Below are 19,625 nucleotides of genomic sequence, written 5' to 3'. Positions count from 1 at the left end.
CACATAAATGTCTTCTTTTGAGAAGTGTCTCTTCATATCCTTCACCCACTTTTTGATGTGTTTGTTTTTTTCTTGTAAATTTGTATTAGTTCCTTGTAGATTCCGGATATAAGCCCTTAATTAGATGGAAGATTGCAAAAATTTTCTCCCATTCTGTAGGTTGCCTGTTTACTCTGATGATAGTTTCTTTTGCTGTGCAGAAGCTCTTTAGTTTAGTTAGATCCCATTAGTCAATTTTGGCTTTTGTTGTCATTGCTTTTGGTATTTTAGTCATGAAGTCTTTGCCCATGCCTATGTCCTGAATGGTATTGCCTAAGTTTTCTTCTAGAGTTTTTATGGTTTTAGGTCTTATGTTTAAGTCTTTAATCCATCTTGAGTTAATTTTTGTATGAAGTGTATAGAAGGGGCCCAGTTTCAGTTTTCTGCGTATGGTTGGCCAGTTTTCCCAACTCCATTTATTAAATAGGGAATCCTTTTCCCATTGCTTGTTTTTGTCAGGTTTGTCAAATATCAGATGTTTTTAGATGTGTGGCATTATTTTTGAGGCCTCTGTTCTGTTCCATTGGTCTATATATCTGTTTTGATACCAGTACCATGCTGTTTTAGTTACTGTAGCCTTGTAGTATAGTTTTAAGTTATGTAGCATGATGCCTCCAGCTTTGTTCTTTTTGCTTAGGATTGTCTTGGATATATGGGCTCTTTTTTGGATCCATATGAACTTTAAAGTAGTTTTTTCTAATTCTGTGAAGAAAGTCAGTGATAGCTTGATGGGGATAGGATTGAATCTATAAATTACTTTGGTCAGTAGAACCATTATCACGATATTGATTCTTCCTATCCGTGCTCGTGGATATTTTTCCATTTGTTTGTGTCCTCTCTTATTTCCTTCAGCAGTGCTTTGTAGTTCTCCTTGAAGAGGTCCTTCACATCCATTGTAAGTTGTATTCCTAGGTATTTTATTCTCTTTGTAGCAATTGTGAATGGGCATTCACTTATGATTTGGCTCTCTGCTTGTCTATTACTGGTATATAGGAATGCTTGTGATTTTTGCACATTGATTTTGTATCCTGAGACTTTGCTGAAGTTGCTTATCAGCTTGAGGAGATTTTGGCCTGAGATGATGGGGTTTTCTAAATATACAATTATGTCATCTGCAAACAGAGACAATTCGACTTCCTCTCTTCCTGTTTGAATACCCTTGATTTCTTTCTCTTGCCTCACTGCCTTGGCCAAAACTTCCAATACTATGTTGAGTAGGAGTGGTAAGAGAGGGCATCCTTGTCTTGTGCTGGTTTTTAAAGGGAATGCTTCCAGCTTCTGCCCATTCAGTATGATATTGGCTATGGGTTTGTCATAAATAGCTCTTATTATTTTGAGATATGTTCCATCAATACCTAGCTTATTGAGAGTTTTTAGCATGAAGGGGTGTTGAATTTTGTTGAAGACCTTTTCTGCATCTATTGAGATAATTGTGTGGTTTTTGTCATTAGTTCTGTTTATGTGATGGATTACATTTATTGATTTGCATATGTTGAACCATCCTTGCATCCCAGGGATGAAGGTGACTTGATTGTGGTAGATAAGCTTTTTCATGTGCTCCTGGATTTGGTTTGTCAGTATTTTATTTAGGATTTTTGCATCGATGTTCATCAGAGATATTAGCCTGAAATTTTCTTTTTTCATTGTGTCACTGTCAAGTTTTGGTATCAGGATGATGCTGGCCTCATAAAATGAACTAGGGAGGACTCCCTGTTTTTTTATTGTTTGGAATAGTTTCAAAAGGAATGGTACCAGCTCCTCTTTGTACCTCTGGTAGAATTCAGGTGTGAATCTTTCTGGTCCTTGGCTTTTTTTGATTGGTAGACTATTAATTACTGCCTCAATTTCAGAACTTGTTATTGGTCTATTCAGGGATTCAACTTCTTCCTGGTTTAGTCTTGGGAGGGTATATGTGTCCAGGAATTTATCTGTTTCTTCTGGATTTTCTAGTTTATTTGTGTAGAGATGTTTATAGTATTTTCTGATGGTAGTTTGTATTTCTGTGGGATCAGTGGTGATATCCCCTTTATCATTTTTTATTGTATCTATTTGATTCTTCTCTCTTTTCTTCTGTATTAGTCTGGCTAGCAGTCTATCCATTTTGTTAATCTTTTCAAAAAACCAGCTCCTAGATTCATTGATTTTTTGAAGGGTTTTTCGTGTCTCTATCTCCTTCAGTTATGCTCTGATCTTAGTTATTTCTTGTCTTCTGCTAGCTTTTGAATTTGTTTGCTCTTGCTTCTCTAGTTGTTTCAATTGTGATGCTAGGGTGTCAATTTTAGATCTTTCCTGCTTTCTCCTATGGGCATATAGTGGTATAAATTTCCCTCTAAACGCTGCTTTAGCTGTGTCCCAGAGATTCTGGCACATTGTGTCTTCGTTCTCATTGGTTTCAAGGAACTTTCTTATTTCTGCCTTAATTTGGTTATTTACCCAGTAGTCATTCAGGAGCAGGTTGTTCAGTTAACATGTAGTTGTGCGGTTTTGAGTGAGTTTCTTAATCCTGAGTTCTAATTTGATTGCAGTGTGATCTGAGAGACTGTTATGATTTCTATTCTTTTGCATTTGCTGAGGAGTTTTCACTTTCAATTATTTGGTCAATTTTAGAATAAGCGCAATGTGGTGCTGAGAAGAATGTATATTCTGTTGATTTGGGGTGGAGAGTTCTGTAGATGTCTATTAGGTCCACTTAGTCCAGAGCTGAGTTCAAGTCCTGAATATACTTGTTAATTTCTGTCTTGTTGATCTGTCTAATATTTTACAGTGGAGTATTAAAGTCTGCCACTATTATTGTGTGGGAGTCTAAGGTCTCTAAGAACTTGCTTTGTGTATCTGGGTGCTCCTATATTGGGTGCATATATATTTAGGATAGTTAGCTCTTCTTGTTGCATTGATCCCTTTACCATTATGTAATGCCCTTCTTTGTCTTTTTTGGTCTTTGTTGGTTTAAAGCCTGTTTTATCAGAAGCTAGGATTGCAACTCCTGCTTTTTTTTTTTTTGCTTTCCAATTCTTGATAAATAGTCCTCCATCCTTTTACTTTGAGCCAATGTGTGTCTTTGCACATGAGCTGGGTCTCCTTAATACAGCACTTTTGACTCTTTATCCAATTTGCCAGTCTGTGTCTTTTAATTGGGGCATTTAGCATGTTTACATTTAAAATTAATATTGTTATGTGTGAATTTGATCCTGTCATTATGATGCTAGCTGGTTATTTTGCCCGTTAGTTGATGCAGTTTCTTCATAGTGTCAATGGTCTTTACAATTTGGTATGTTTTTGCAGTGGTTGGTACTGGTTTTCCCTCTTCATATTCAGTGGTTCCTTCAGGAACTGTTGTAAAGCAGGCCTGGTGGTGAAAAAATCTCTCAGCATTTGCTTATCTGTAAAGGATTTTATTTCTCCTTCACTTATGAAGTTTAGTTTGACTGGTTATGAAATTCTAGGTTGAAAATTCTTTAAGCATGTTGAATATTGGCCCCCACTCTCTTCTTGCTTATAGAGTTTCTGCAGAGAGTTCCACTGTTAGTCCGATGGGCTTCCCTTTGTGGGTATTCTGACCTTTCTGTCTAGCTGCCCTTAACATTTTTTCCTTCATTTCAACCTTGGTGAATCTGACGATTGTGTGTCTTGGAGTTGCTCTTCTTGAGGATTATCTTTGTGGTGTTCTCTGTATTTCCTGAATTTCAATGTTGGTCTGTCTTGCTAGGTTGGGGAAGTTCTCCTGGATAATATCCTGAAGAGGGTTTTCCAACTTGGTTCCATTCTTCTCATTACTTTCAGGTACACCAATTAAATGTAGGTTTGGTCTTTTACATAGTCCCATATTTCTTGGAGGCTTTGTTCGTTCCTTTTCATTCTTTTTTCTCTAATCTTGTCTTCATGCTTTATTTCATTAAGTTGATCTTCAATTTCTGATATCCTTTCTTCTGCTTAATTGATTTGGCTATTGATACTTGTGTATGCTTCACAAAGTTCTCGTGCTGTATTTTCCAGCTCCATCAGGTCATTTATGTTATTCTCTAAACTAGTTATTCTGGTTAGCAATTCCTCTAAACTTTTTTCAAGGTTCTTAGCTTCCTTGCGTTGGGTTATAACATGCTCCTTTAGCTCAGAGGAGTTTGTTATTACCCACGTTCTGAAGTCTACTTCTGTCAATTCCTCAAACTAATTCTCCATCCACTTTTGTTCCCATGCTGGCAAGGAGTTGCGATCCTTTGGAGGAGAAGAGGTATTCCCATTTTTGGAATTTGCAGGCTTTTTGTGCTGGTTTTTCCTCATCTTCGTGGATTTTCTGCCTTTGGTCTTTGATGTTAGTGACCTTCAGATGGGGTATTTGTGTAGATATCTTTTTTGTTGAGGTTGATGCTGCTTTTTTCTGTTCATTAGTTTTCCTTCTAACAGTCCCCTCTGCTGCAGGTCTGCTGGAGTTGACTCGAGGTCCATTCTAGACCTTGTTTGCCTGGATATCACCAGCAGAGGCTGCAGAACAGCGAACATTGCTGCCTGTTCCTTCCTCTGGAAGTTTCGTCCCAGAGGGGTACCCGCCAGATGCCAGCTGGAGTGCTCCTGTATGAGATGTCTGCTGACCCCTGCTTGGAGGTTTCTCCCAGTCAGGAGGCACGGTGGTCAGGGACCCACCTGAGGAGGCAGTCTGTCCCTTAGCAAAGCTCGAGTGCTGTGCTGGGAGATCTGCTGCTCTCTTCAGAGTGGGCAGGCAGGAACGTTTAAGTGTGCTGAAGCTGCGCCCACAGCCACCCCTTCCCCCAGGCGCTCTGTCCCAAGGAGATGGGAACTTTATCCATAAGCCCCTGACTGGGGCTGCTGCCTTACTTTCAGAGATGCCCTTCCCAGAGAGGAAGAATCTAGAGAGGCAGTCTAGGTACAGTGGCTTTAGGGTGCTGCAGTGGGCTCCACCCAGTCCGAACTTCCTAGCAGCTTTGTTTACACTGTGAGGGGAAAACCGCCAACTCAAGCCTCAGCAATGGCAGATGCCCCTCCCCCAACCAAACTCCAGCATCCCAGGTCTATTTCAGACTGCTGTGCTGGCAGCGAGAATTTCAAGCCAGTGGATCTTAGCTTGCTAGGCTCCATGGGCGTAGGATCCACGGAGCTAGACCATTTGGCTCCCTGGCTTCAGTCACATTTCCAGGGAAGTGAACAGTTCTGTCTTGCTGGCATTCCAGGTGCCACTGGGGTATGAGAAAAAAAAAAAACTCCTGCAGCTACCTCGGTGTCTGCTCAAATGGTGGCCCAGTGTTGTGTTTGAAACCCAGCGTCCTGGTGGTGTTGGCACCGTAGGGAATCTCCTGGTCTGTAGATTGCGAAGACTGTGGGAAAAGCATAGTATCTGGGCCAGAATGCACCATCCTTCACAGCACAGTCCCTCACAGCGTCCCTTGGCTAGGGGAGGGAGTTCCCCGACCCCTTGCACTTCCTGGGTGAGGCAACACCCCACCCTGCTTTGGCTCCCCCTCCGTGAGCTGCACCCACTGTCTAACCAGTCCCAATGAGCTGGGTACCTCAGTTGGAAATGCAGAAATCACCCTCCTGTGTTGATCTCACTGGAAGCTGCAGACCAGAGCAGTCCCTGTTTGGCCATCTTGTCAGCCACCAATGACATTGCCATTTTTTGAGGCCACTATCTCAAAGAGAGTTTGTTGTGGCAAAGGAGCAGAGGATGGAGAGCCATACCCCAGCTCTTCAATGCTTCTGCCCAGAACTCACACAGATGATTTTTCACATTTCATTGGACAAAGCAAGATATATGGGCATACCTAACGTCCAGGAGGCTGACATATTTCATCCTCTCCTGTGTCTGGAAGGGGAGGAGACCCGGAAATAATAGTGAGCATTGCTAATGTGGAGAATCACTTAGTGGTAAGGGGAGCCAAACACAATTGAGAGCATCCTGGGGAAGGAAGACAGCCTTAACAAACTTTTGGAAGAATGTGTTGTCGGAAAACTTCTTGGCAAAGGCTTAACTTAAATTGGGAAGAGGGCAAATAATGTAGCAAAATTCCAGTGATTCAACTCTATGATTAAGCGGATAACATTATCATAGTGGTTCTGAGCCCTGGCTGCACATTAGAATTGTCTAGGTTACTTTAAAAACAAATAATAATAATAATAAATGTCAGGGTTCCAACCTAGTTCAGTTAAATCAGAATCTCCTATGGTTAAGGCCAGAGAGTTCTTATTTTTTAAGTTTCCCCAGTTGATGATTTTTGTGTTCAGAACTACATTAGCTTTTCCCTGTTTGCATATAGATAACTCAGGCATGTCCAGATTCACCCCAAACCCTCTCAGAGATCATGGTTGACAGGAGGGACATAATCTTACATTTGCAGGCTCCAAAATAATCCAGCTGGAGTTGATGCCCCTTTTTGGTCCCCTCCAGTCTGCATTTAGTAGCGAATAGATGACAGGAACTGGCATAGGTCTGATTGTCAGTGCCACAAACCTATGGAAGATAAGCAGGAGTAAAAGCTGATAGAGCCAAATGCTCACTGGAAGACACTCTGCTCCTTAAAGCTCATATGCTGATAACAGTGCTGTGTCAAAGATGTGGTCAGGTAGGTGAGACTATTAAAATCATAATTGTTCCATTTGGCATCAAAAAAATCAACTAAACTGTACCAACGGTGATGACAATTTAGCTCTAGGTAAGCTCAGTAGAATGAAAACTGCAGATGTTCCAAATATTAGATGATAACCTATGTACCTTTTTTAAGCAAATATTTCAATTGCAAATGTTTTTATTTCAGTCACTAACCCTTTGGAGCCACGTAAAGACTATTTTGCAGAATACTTACTTGGTCAAGGAGTTTTGTTGGAGGACAAGTCACTGGATCCTGGCAGACACAGTGAGGTTTTCCCTGTTGGTCTACCTTACAAATGTGGCCTCTTTTACACTGGAAGCTCATGCAAGAATCTAACAGAAAAGATTAGACAGGAAACATGGACAAAGTTAAATTGAGTATGTAAATACAAATTTACTCAACTAGTTTCATTTTCACTAATGAGGGGGAAATTTCGTAGTCCTTGAAATTTGCAAATTTGGAAGTGGGAAGACATTGGAATCCTCTTTAATTGATGTGTTAATTTCCAGATGGAACCTTCTATTTTACATGATAATTTTACAGACCATTTTACATGATAATCTAGATTTCCTTTTGTAGCAGTTTGGATTGGAGATGTGCAAAGAACAGACAGCTCTTCTATGCCTGAGATGGTCATAGTCTGAAGTTCTTAGTGCAATGTTGTGCAAACTGGTCAGAAGCGAAATAAGGCTGAAATTCAAAATGTTTGTGATGGGGGAGGAATTAGGTCCTTTATCATGTATGGGATATAAATTCACAAGCAAGTTACGGATTTGAGAATAAATAAGGTAGAATTAATTCTTTTCAGAAGCAAAAGGATTTAAGAGTCTCCTCTTTGGATTTGAGAAAACACTAGAAATGTAGTATTATCTTGTGATTTTTTAGTTAAGCCAGAGTTACATTGGAAATCTCTCTGAATTTGTTGGTAAAGCTTTCTTACCAGGCTTTTAAGGTGTAAGAAAACTCCTACATTAGAGTGGCAGCAGAGTTCTCAGTAATTGAGGTTACCATTGACTTTGTGCACCAAAATCTGTGCCAAGAACTCTAGCCTTTTCACTAATATCTAAACAGGGCTTCCAGTTTGTAAACACTTTTACCCATAGTTGTATATCAAGTATGTACAAGAAAATGTCAACGATTTATGGGAGCATTTCCTTGGGGAGGGTTGGTGAGAGAAAAAATTCTGTGCAGTAGTCACAAAGGATGGAGGGACAAGCCCAAAGTGGCAGATTCCATTTCTTCCTTGATATAGTCACAAACAGCTTGCTTTGTGCATACTCACCCACACCATGCACCCTCTTGTTGCCTTCACTTGACGTTTCCTCATCATTTGATGAGTTCTCTGCTTTCTTGGCCTTTAGAATAACAAGAGCAAAAGTTAAAATCTACTAAGAGGAGAGCCATTACTTAATTTATATTCCCACTGTGCATACTTTCACAGAGTATTTTTCATGCTCAAATCATTTCAAATCTCAGAAAGGGAAACCAGGCTGGGTGTGGTGGCTCATGTGTGTAATCCCAGCACTTTGGGAGGCCAGAGTGGAAGGATCACTTCAAGCCCAGGAGTTTAAGATTGGCCTGGGCAACATAGGGAAACTCCATCTCTACCAAAAAAAAAAAAAAAAAAAAAAACCCAGCTGGGCGTGATGGTGCGTGCCTGTGGTCCCAGTTACTCAGGAGGCTAAGGTGGGAGGACTACTAGAGCCCAGGAGATTGAGGCTGCAGGGAGCTGTGATTGCACCACTGCACTCCAGCCTAGGAGACAGAGCAAGACTTCGTCTCTAAAAACAAAACAAAACAGAAAAAAAGGAGAGAAATGGAGCCTATAATCCCAGCACTTTGGGAAGCTGAGGTGGGTGGATCACCTGAGGTCAGGAGTTTGTGACCAGCCTGACCAACAAGGTGAAACCCCATCTCTACTAAAAATACAAAAATTAGCTGGGCGTGGTGGCAGGCGCCTATAGTTCCACCTACTTGGGAGGCTGAGATAGGATAATTGCTTGAACCTGGGAAGCAGAAGTTGCAGTGAGCCGAGATCACACCACTGCACTCCAGCCTGGGTGAAGGAGTGAGACTCCGTCTCAAAAAAAATAAAAGAAAAAAGAAAAAAAGAAAAAAGAAAGGGAAATCAGTCACAACTGCGGAGATAGACAGTAACCCTTGGAGAACAGGACCCATTTCTATCTTTATCAACAAGACGTAGTGTGGTATCTCTGGGGATTACTCAATAAGACTTGGAGTCTCCTCTTTGGATTTGAGAAAACACTAGAAATGTAGTATTATCTTGTGATTTTTTAGTTAAGCCAGAGTTACATTGGAAATCTCTCTGAATTTGTTGGTAAAGCTTTCTTACCAGGCTTTTAAGGTGTAAGAAAACTCCTACATTAGAGTGGCAGCAGAGTTCTCAGTAATTGAGGTTACCATTGACTTTGTGCACCAAAATCTGTGCCAAGTCCTGCTGGTAGGTGGCTGCCAGGATTTTGAACGAAAGCTCCAAATATGCTTCCTCTCTGCCCCGATCCTGCTGTAGTTTCCAGATTATCATTTTGGTATGTGTTTGCTTAATAAAGTAGGGCCTTAATGTTTATAACTAATTCAACAAACACTGTTGGCTCTTTTGTTATGTCAGAGGCATTTTGTTGGACACTGGTGATTCAACTCGAAAACAATATGGCATCTGCTTTCAAGGCATTAGAGCAGCAGCTCTCAGTGTCTCCCATCCTTCAGATCTGTCATAATTTATCATTTCAGCTAGTTCCAGGGACTTTCAATGGCCAATATCTGCATTTCTGTGCCTGAAAAATCATGGAAATTGACCTGACTCACTCAAGGGACAGACTGGACATGCTGGAAAATTAATACCCCCCTAGCAATCCTCAGCCAAAAGAAGTGCCCTAGCTCCTTCAGTCACCAAATGGAATAATTCTGAGAAAGTGTCTTTACATGGCTTGAATGATGTTCCTTTTATTAGCTTCCTTTCCTTCTTGTGTTACTTCTTCACTCCTCTATCTTTGTTCCCTGTGCTTCTTAAATAAACAACACTCAAATCCAAGATCTGCTTCTATGGGGACCCAAATAAAACAGGCATTCTCAGCCTAATGATAGAAATGGACCTAAAAATAAATAATTGTAATATATCTTAGTAACATACTAGTAGACGTCCATATAGGACACTGTAAGAGCACAGAGAAAGGTCATGACTGTTTATTGATAATGCTGGCTTTATTGAACAAGGACCATTTAAAATAATCTTACCTCTTGGTGCTCTCCAGGCTCACTGGTATCTATATTTTCATTTTCATGTGCTTTATCCCTTTGCTCCTCAATTTTCAGGGGATAAGCAATAGATTGAGCTCTCTCGGCCTCCAGAAAGGCCTGGCTTGGGATGAAGTAGTCATCACTTGCACTGTGTCTGGGGCCATCATCGCCATCATCACTGCCATCATCATCAGCTCCATGATTTCTGGGCATGGTACCATCGTCAGTAGGTTCCATGAGCAAAGCCTCAGAAACAGTCTTTTCATCTATCTCTTTGTGGTTGCTGATAGCTTCCAGGCCAGTTTTACCCTCTTGACTCGGCCATTCAGTTTCTTGAATGTGTTTATTGATGTTCGATGCATTTTCCTCTTCCATTTCTGCATTGGAGTTATCATCTTCTTGTTCTTGGTTACCCTGCTCAAATTCATCCTCCTGCATCTTGCTTACTTGAGTTGGTTGATCAGACTCTTCCAAAATGTCATCAGATTGGGTATTGTCTTCCTCCTGCTTGCTGTTAGCATCCTCCCTGGGCAATTCTGTCTTTCCTTCTTGGTTATCATTGTGGGTACCAACTTCACCTGGCTCTTTTTCTTCTTCCTCTTCTTCATTGGAAATATTTGAATCCTGCTCTTGGTTTCCTTGATCCCTTAGGTCTTGGCTATGTTTACTGCTGCTGTTCAACTGATGATGTGAATAATTTCTAGGTTGTTCTTGGTTTTCCTCTCTCTTTGTGATACTTTCTTGTTGGTTAGAATCTGTGAAGGAACTAACACCAGGAGCCAAAAAGTTAGTGTTCTCTGAGGGTTTTTTCTCCTGAGGCTCACTCATATCTTCTTTTATGTCCAATATACCTTCAGTTGGTACATACTCCAAATTCACACTGAAGTCACCATCTCTGTCCTCCTGGTCCTTCAGTCCCAGCTCTTGGCTAGAACTCTTGCCCTGTTCTGCTGACTGTTCGTGGCTTTCCTCTTTTGACTTTAGTACTGATGATTTTTCAGCCTTAAAAGAAAAAAAAAGTTCATTCTTCAAACAAATGATAATATAACCGTATTTATGCCTAAGGTAACGTTTAATATTCATTATTCTTTTTCTTCACACACTATCATGTAAACATGTTTATAATATTCCTCACACTCTGCAGCCACAGGTTTAAACTGAATTTGGATTTTATAAAATGAAACAAGTATACAGCAGCTCAGCCCAAGTAGTAAAACTCATTAATCCTCATGATTCTTCTAGTGATTGGAGGCAGTTGAGGTGATCATCATGTTTTAAAAAAATTAAACTGGGACATAAATGACATAATCTCTTTTACCATGCTTTGAAACTAAGACCTTTGGAGAATTAAAAAATTATATGAATATAAATGATGTTACTTTTACCTTATGGTGGGAATGGTCTTCTGGGGATACTGCTGTTTCTTTTTCATTTTCTGCATCTTCAGCCCTTAAATTGGGGATTGCAGTGTTGTCGAGTGCTACCGTTTCAGCAGTTGGTTTAGAATGATCAGATAATAATCTTGCATTTGTCTGAAAAAATTAAAAACTGGTTTTTGTTATTCATGTCTGGATGCTAATTTAAAAATTTGCTAGTTACTCTTGTTGTCATCATTATTAGTAGCAATATACTTCATTCATACCAACGATTTAAAAATATTCTCTAGAGTTTTTGAGGATATAAGCAAATGCCTAGAACAGAATGTTAAGTGGAAGCAGAATCTCAATTGTGTTTAAAAAAAAGTTATTTATGCAGATACTAGGTAGAAATAAAGCAAAATGCATTTCAACAATGGTAACTCTGAGTTTTGAAATTATTTTCTGTGTTTTTTAAACTTTTGCAAAGCATTTATACTTTACAATTTTGGAAAGTGTTGTTTAGCGGAAAGTTGAAGTCAAATAAAATTAACCATAGGATATAGTATTGTATATTTTCCTAATTTAAGTACTCACTAATAATTAGCCGAAAAATTTGTAAACTTTTAATCAATATTTGTTTGATTTCTTAACACCATTGGCCTTAACATTGATCAGGTAATCTTAATAAAAAACAATTTAAGGGCTGGTCGCAGTGGCTCACGCCTGTAATCCCAGGTCTTTGGGAGGCCGAGGCGGGCTAATCACCTGAGGTCAAGGGCAGGAGTTCTAGACCAGCCTGGACAACATGGTGAAACCCCGTCTCTATTAAAAATACAAAAAATTAGCTGGGCGTGGTGGTGGGTGCCTGTAATCGCAGCTACTCGGGAGGCTGAGGCAGGAGAATCGCTTGAACCCTGGAGGTGGAGGTTGCAGTGAACTGAGATCATGCCATTGCACTCCAGCCTAGGCAACAAGAGGGAAACTCTATCTCAAAAAAAAAAAAAAAAAAATTAGAATTAATTCAAAGACTGTGTGAGACAGGGCACTAAGCCTAGTAGAAAAGGGCATGTCTGGACTATTAATTTCTATTAGAGGGATGGATGGTCCTATTTCTAGCAAGATTGGAGACTTAGATAAAGAGCTGGGCAGTGATGCATGATGGGGCAGTTGAACAACTGAACTTGGAGGTAAGAGTCCTCCATTCAAGTCTTGCCTCTGCTATTTACTTTCTATCTGTGGTTTGACAGGTCATTAATATTTTTTATTAATTTAAAAATATTAATATAATTAATTAATCACATTAACTTATTAATTAACTCCAGCCTCTTGCCCAGGGTGGAGTTCAGTGGTGCAGTCTCGGCTCACTGCAACCTCTGCCTCCCAGGCTGAAGCCACCCTTCCACTTCAGCCTCCCCAGTAGCTGGGACTACAGGCACCACCATGCCTGGGTGATTTTTGTATTTTTTGTAGAGATGGAGTTTCACTATGTTGCCCAGGCTGGCCTCGAACTTCTGAACTCAAGCAATCTTCCTGTCTTGGCCTCCCAAAGTGCTGAGATTACAGGCATGAACCACCACGCCCGGTCAAGGTCATTAATTTCTACCCTGCCATCTCTCAAGGTGGCAAGAAATATCAAGTGAGCAGAAATATCAAAATAAGGTTATGTATAAAAAAATTTTATAAATTTTAAGGAGTTGCCCAACTGAAAATTACTATTGCTAGTGCTAATATCACACCGTGGTAGTAATATAAACTGCCTAGTATCTGAGGCAGATATTCACTGTAGATCTTTATTAGAGAGATACTCTGGACACTCAGATAGCATATCCAGGTGTAAGTATGAAACTGGGATTCTATTTGGATTAACTTATTTTTATTCCATTAGCAGGTCCTATAGCGCTGACTGTGTAATGTAAAGAAAACCATAGAATATAGGATTTATTTTTTAATTTTTAATTTTTTTTGAGACAGAGTCTTGCTCAGTTGCCCAGGTTGAAGTACAGTGGCATGATCTCGGCTCACTGTAACCTCCATCTGCTGGGTTCAAGCGATTCTCATGCCTCAGCCTCCTGAGTAGCTGGGATTGCAGGTGCCTGCTACCATGCCATGCTAATTTTTGTGTTTATTTATTTATTTTTTTTAGTACAGACAGGGTTTCACCATGTTGGCCAGGCTGGTCTTGAACTCCTGGCCTCAAGTGATCTGCCCACCTCGGCCTCCCAAAATGCTGGGATTACAGAGGCGAGCCACGGCTTCTGGCCAAAGTATAGGATTCCTTTAGGTTTGGTTTGCTGCTTTGCTTCTTATCTCCTTTTCACCTAAGATGGGTAATTAATTTGAAAAAGTTTATAAAGAAGCCTTAAAGAAGGGGGAAAAGGAAAAAGAATGGTGGCCACTTTGGTTAAGCTGCCAACAGGGGGCATCATAGAAGGCAATGGATGGGGGAGATTTTAGGCTTATTAGTGGAGAACTGGTCACTCTCTCTGCCCCTCCATTCATCTACTGCCCAAGCAGGAAGAAATGCACACAAAAAATGGCAGCTCTTTTACTTTCAGAAATACTCTGCAATTGAAATTACGTTTTATCATTATGAGCATATTTCTATTTATTTAATATGCCCTCTGGAAATCTATTTGGAATCTCCCAACTACACAGAATCCATTTACATCTGGAGAATTCAGGCAGGGAGGGAAAATGATACAAATTTTTAATAGGTCAGTTCTATGAGAAGATACTTAGCTTTCTAGTGTTCGGCTAGGTTTACATGATATCAAATTGTCTCAGAAAGGAAACATCTGCAATGTGTCTAAATACAAGCGTGTCATTCAAACATTTGGTTCAAACTTTTTTTGTTTTTTGAGACAGAGTCTTGCTCTGTCACCCAGGCTGGAGTGCTGTGGTGCGATCTTGGCTCACTGTAGCCTCGACTCTCCTGGCTCAAGGAATCCTCCCTCCTGTGCCTCCCAAGTAGCTGGGACTACAGGCACATGGCATGGCACCTGGCCAATTTTTTGTTTTTTTTTTAAATTTTTTTGTAGAGACAAGGCTTCACTATGTTACCCAGGCTGGTCTTGAACTCCTGGGCTCAAGTGACCCTCTGGCCTTGACCTCCCAAAGTGCTGGGATTACAGGTAAGAGCCACAGTGCGTGGCCCAAAGACACTTTTTTATGTATATTTACATAATAGCAACAGCTGCAAGGACAAAGCACATTTTCAGGAGAAAACAATGGTTTTGTGGGAACTCCTTTCAGTGTTGAACATTAATTTGTCCCGATTTTGTAATTTCAGGGTGTAATGTATAATTTCAGCTGGAGTAGCTCCACGCTGCTTAAGCATGATTCCTGATAGTGGTCATAAACTCTGTCTTCCAAGAACAGCTTGGTCTAGATGCCATGGAGTTTGTTTTTGCTGACACATTTGTCAACCAGGCGCTAGCTAACAACTTATCCAAAAAGCAAGGACAGAATTTTAGACCTAGAGAGGAAGGGAGGAAACGGACAATTGAGAAATTGCTTTGTCTATTTAAAAGAGGCTGATTCCTCCATTTGGTGAAAAAGAAAAAAAATGGCACAGTCCTCTGGTTTAATGAAGGATTCCATGGATCATTTGCGGAACGTCTCTGGTGGTCATCCATGCCATGGTTTCATTTGTTTTTTAACTTTCAGTTTGTTTTGAGTCCACTGATGCGGTTTCAAATGATCTGATATGTGTTCAGCTGCTTTACTGCTGTGCAAATGGGGCCAGTGTATCTGGCCACGAAGAAGAGAATATTCTAGTCCTGCCTACTTTCAGTATACTTGCTTGGACAGCCTCCCAAGAATGAGTTAGGAGCTTGTTTATGATTACTGTATCGTTTCCTGCCTAACCCATTGGTTCCTGTTTTCATTATAGACTCTCAAAATTTTTCTCAGCCAATCTATTTGATCTTGAAGAAAATGCTGCTGGAGACTGTGGATATGCACCTTAAGTTTTTTTTTTTTTTTTTTTTTTTTGACGGAGTCTCGCTCTGTTGCCCAGGCTGGAGTGCAGTGGAGTGATCTTAGCTCACTGCAACCTCCGCCTCCTGATTGATTCTCCTTGCCTCAGCCTCCCGAGTAGCTGGGATTACAGGTGCCCACCACCACACCCGGCTAATTTTTGTATTTTTTTAGTAGAGACAGGGTTTTGCCATGTTGGCCAGGCTGGTCTTGAACTCCTAACCTCAGATGATCCGCTCACCTTGGTCTTCCAAAGTGCTGGGATTACAGATGTGAGCCACTGCGCCCGGTCTAAAGTCTTAGGTTTATAATAACAATGTGATGAACTTCCCTGGGAGAATTTATTTCTTCCCGTGTCTTGGGTATTTGGGCATATTCTATGGCTAATAAACGGAGAGCCCACACTTTCTGCTGCATATTTATTGTGTCTTGTAGAACCTGATAGTTCAAAAAAAATTTTTTTAAATACCTTGAGTTTTCCAATTACTTGTTTATTACTTGGGCAATAAAGAATATAATTAAAATAAAAAAGAATTTCAAACCATTATCTAATAACATTTTCTTTTAAATGGAGGATTTCTAAATTAAATATTAAGAGAAAGAGATGTAATAACAGAAGAAAGGAAATTTACCGGGATTGCAGCTGCAGTTCCCAAGATACACAGGAAAAAAAGCCCAGTCTTCATGCTTTCCAGATCTGTGAACCAAGAAGATAATTATCAGTGGTAGGGAAAAGTTTCCTCACGAAAAACTGAAAGATAATTTTAGCAAATACTGAGCTTGATATTGTCCTTGGCATATAAAAGTGATTTCTATCTTTGTGGATTAATATGTCTGAAAAGACAGACTGATGGCAGGTCTTACTCAGTTGTGTACCTGTGAAAATTACTCCCTGATTTTTTGATCAGGCCATGTTTGGCAGAACATATCTCTGTTTATGACTGTACTTCTTTGAGTAAAGACGCTGTGCAGATCTCAGGTCTTAAGATTTGTGAGTATTTATAATGAAAAAAAAAATCACGAAATGAAGTCACGTGGTATGTCAAGTTTGAGTAAAAACACGCCGCCTGTTTAGTGGTAAAGAAACACATTCATTCAGTGAAGATTTTCAGTCATACAACACTGCACTGCCACAGAGTCATAGACCTAAGGGCATTTATGTTCATCTAATTCAGAGGTATTTACTGGCAATCTGTGAGTTGGGGGTGGCCTTCAGATAGGTTTGGTTTGGTAGGCACTGTGCATTTTAAACCAGTATTTTAAATTCCAGAGGTTTCATGTCAAAATCCAAATTTCCAGTTTCTCTTGAACCATCTAACCTCTTAGCAACAACAGGCCTTCATGACAACAGTTGGCTGCATCTGTGTTGAGACTACCCTCTGTAAGGGATGCTGGCGTTTGTGCTAGATCTCTCACTTTTGTTATTTGCCTTTCATTTGAGTTTAGTTAGTTCCAAACGAACTCTTTAAGTTTAGAAATGAGACAAGTGAGGCTCAGAGAGGTTAAGTAAGTCGTCTCCAGATGAACTCTGGGTCTAAGGCTTTTCCCACACACCAGTTATATTATTGTGGTTCTTGAAAGTAGTGGGCAGCCTACATTTTTTTGCAGGGTATCCCTGAGTCTGGTGGTCTGATCTCTAACTGGGATTAGGGTTAGTTTTTAGTATTTAATGGAGGTTTTATGGATCTCCCAGACATACTAGATGACTCCTTTAAATTATTTTTTGCAATCATAAACACATTCGCAGAGTTTTAAATAAGACTTTGAGGTTTATAAAGAAACTAAGCAGTTTCTTCTGCTACTTATCCCAATATTTCTACACAATATGCTTAAACGGATATTTTAAAATATATTAAATATTACCCTAGGGATTTAATATTGCAACAACTATCACTTCTCACGCACGCGCGCGCACAACACACACACGCACACACTTCTCTTCCTAAAATAATTTTATCACAATTCTTGTTTAAATTTTTATTTAACATTCGTGACAATGTAATATTCTTCACAGGTGAACCAAGTAGTAGTTGCACGTGTTGAACCACACTGACATTTCTTTTCTTGAACAATATTTTGGTTTTGTTTTGATTTAGAAATTGCCTTCCTTTTAAAGCTTTTTACATACTTTTTTGTGCACCCATCACTTATTCTTCCTGAATTTTCCAACAAAATTAAAAATTTCCTCTTAATATGGTAACAACAATAACAACAACATAGCAACATTAACAACCCCCTAAGGAAATCCCTCGTGTTCATTTCCCCCCTTGGAAGTGGCACTCCTAGAGTCTCAGATTTCTTGCTTCCTTTGGACTGGTGTATTCCAGGCTGCTGTGCGGCTTTTCTCCTGGGGTTCATACTTGGGGTCACCACACCCTGGTAATCCCCTTTGTCTTTTTTCTTCTGTTTGATTTCTTGCTGCCTAGGTCCCATATATTTTTCTTTCTTAGTTTTCTCCTTCATTTTGATGAAGCACATACTCCATAAGTTTCTTGAGAAATCATACACAGGAGACAGAATTTTTAAGGTACTGCATATTAGAAAAATACCTGTGTTTTACCCTTTACTTGGTACATAGTTTGACTAGATATAGAATTCTACATTGGAATTTTTTTCTCAGAATTTTTTTTAAAGCATTGGTCTATTTTCTGATAATTTCCAGTGTTGCTAGTAAGAACTCTGATGTGAGTTTTTCCCCAAAGTTTCTACGAACATAGTATTTTTTTTCTTCTTTATGGATGCTTTTACATTTTTACATTTGGCCCCAGTCTTCTGAAATATTACCATCTCCACCTTAGCTTGGATACTTTTACATTTATTTTAGAAACTCATTAGGCCCTTTGAATTTGGAAATTTATGTATTTCTGTTCTGGGGAGCATTTCATGTGTTAGTTCTTTAATGGATTTGCCCTTCTATTTTTTGTCTTTTCTTTCTGGAATTTATATTAGTTAAATATCAGAATTCTGGGGTTGATTCTCCGATTTCAAATCATTTTTGCTCTTCTCTTCAATAGTGTGTCCATCATTCTGGGAAACTTTCTCAATTTTACCTTCCATCTCTCCCATTGATTTTTCTTTTTTCCCTAGAGATAGGGTTTCACCATGTTGCCCAGGCTGGTCTCAAACTCCTGAGCTCAAAGTCATCTGCCCACCTCAGCCCCGCAAAGTGCTAGGATTACGGGGATGAGCCACTGTGCCTGGCCTCTCTTATTGATTAAAACAATTATATTCATATACTTCATTTTCTTTTTTAATTTTATTTTAAATTGACAAATAATAATTATACATATTCATGGGGTACATAGTGATGTTTCACTACATATAATGTATAGTGATCAGATAAGGATAATTAGCATATCCATCACCTCAAACAGTTATTATTTCTTTGTATTGGGAACAGTGTCCTCTTTCTAGCTATTTGAAATATATAATATCCTACAGTGGTATAGAGCACTAGAACTTATTCCTCCTATTAGCTATAGTTTTATGTCCTTTAGCAAATATCTCCCTATTCCTTTCTTCCCCTCACCCTTCCCAGCCTCAAGTTGTACTTCTTACTTCTTACTTCTATGAGATCTGTTGTACTTCTCACTTCTATGAGATCAACTTTTTTGCTTTCACGTGAGTGAGAATTTATTTCCTGTTGGCTTCTCTTTTTTAATATTGTCCTGTTCTTTATTAGTGTGACATATGTTCTTGTCTCCTTGAGGATATTAATCAAATATTTTGAAAATTTCCTCTGCATCCTGCATTTTTTGTTTCCTTCTTGTTCCTTTTTTTTTTTCCCAGTTAGTTTGTTTTGATCTTTGTTTTTCATGTTGAAAGCTTTTCTCTAATATTTGACGTATTTGGCTGTCCATTAGTACTTAGCAGTGAGTCGCTAGAAAGCCAATTAGAACTTTATGGACAGGGCTTGGAGGGCTTCCAAAGAACAGTTCCATGGAGCATTGGAGGGTTCCAAGAGCAGGAATCTGACAGTCTCTATGGGGCACCCCAAAGGTCATTCTCATATATTTTAGGGAGATTTTCTTTTCTCTAGAGGAGAAATTCCTACCTCTTACCTTGGGAAGCAAATATAAACTTGCTAGCATTCTGTGAGATGAGTGAAGAGACTGGAGTTGTCTCAGTACACACACTGATTTTTCACTTAGCCCTAGGTTTCTGTATGGCTCCACCTGCCACCTGACATTGTGCTTACCCTGAGTGCAGAGCCAGAGGATAAGCTTTTTCCTGCTTATGTTGAAACATGGAAGTCCTCTGCCTGTGCAGGCAGGAGGAAGGATCTTGAATCTAAGAGTTAATCTGATAGGCTTTCAACCAATACTCCAGATTTCAGCGTCTATCCTCACCTTGCCTTTCAAATCACCTGGTGCCTCCAATTCTGGAAACTTGC

At 39.7% G+C, this 19,625-nt stretch overlaps 1 protein-coding gene across 4 annotated transcripts in view; it reads right to left on the bottom strand.

Annotated features, from left to right (window-relative positions):
- SPARCL1 (SPARC like 1) overlaps positions 1–19,625 on the bottom strand; it is a 55,952-nt gene that overhangs the window by 9,695 nt on the left and 26,632 nt on the right. For 2 of the 4 annotated variants that reach the window (XM_023198110.2, XM_023198109.2), the window contains 6 exons: positions 15,865–15,929; positions 11,282–11,428; positions 9,894–10,898; positions 7,921–7,993; positions 6,852–6,970; positions 6,379–6,499 (listed from right to left, as the gene is read on the bottom strand). In XM_023198110.2, the coding sequence (XP_023053878.1) occupies positions 6,379–6,499; positions 6,852–6,970; positions 7,921–7,993; positions 9,894–10,898; positions 11,282–11,428; positions 15,865–15,918 (1,519 nt within the window). In that variant the 5' untranslated portion in view covers positions 15,919–15,929. Of the gene's footprint in view, positions 1–6,378; positions 6,500–6,851; positions 6,971–7,920; positions 7,994–9,893; positions 10,899–11,281; positions 11,429–13,464; positions 13,573–15,864; positions 15,930–19,625 lie in introns of all 4 variants that reach the window. The other 2 variants (XM_023198111.2, XM_023198112.2) reach the window with 2 other exon arrangements.

This window comes from Piliocolobus tephrosceles, chromosome 3 (genome assembly GCF_002776525.5).
Source record: "Piliocolobus tephrosceles isolate RC106 chromosome 3, ASM277652v3, whole genome shotgun sequence".
Classification (NCBI taxonomy): Eukaryota; Metazoa; Chordata; class Mammalia; order Primates; family Cercopithecidae; genus Piliocolobus; species Piliocolobus tephrosceles.
The sequence above is the reverse complement of the archived record's forward strand: the minus strand, read 5'-3'. Positions and strand labels throughout refer to the sequence as shown.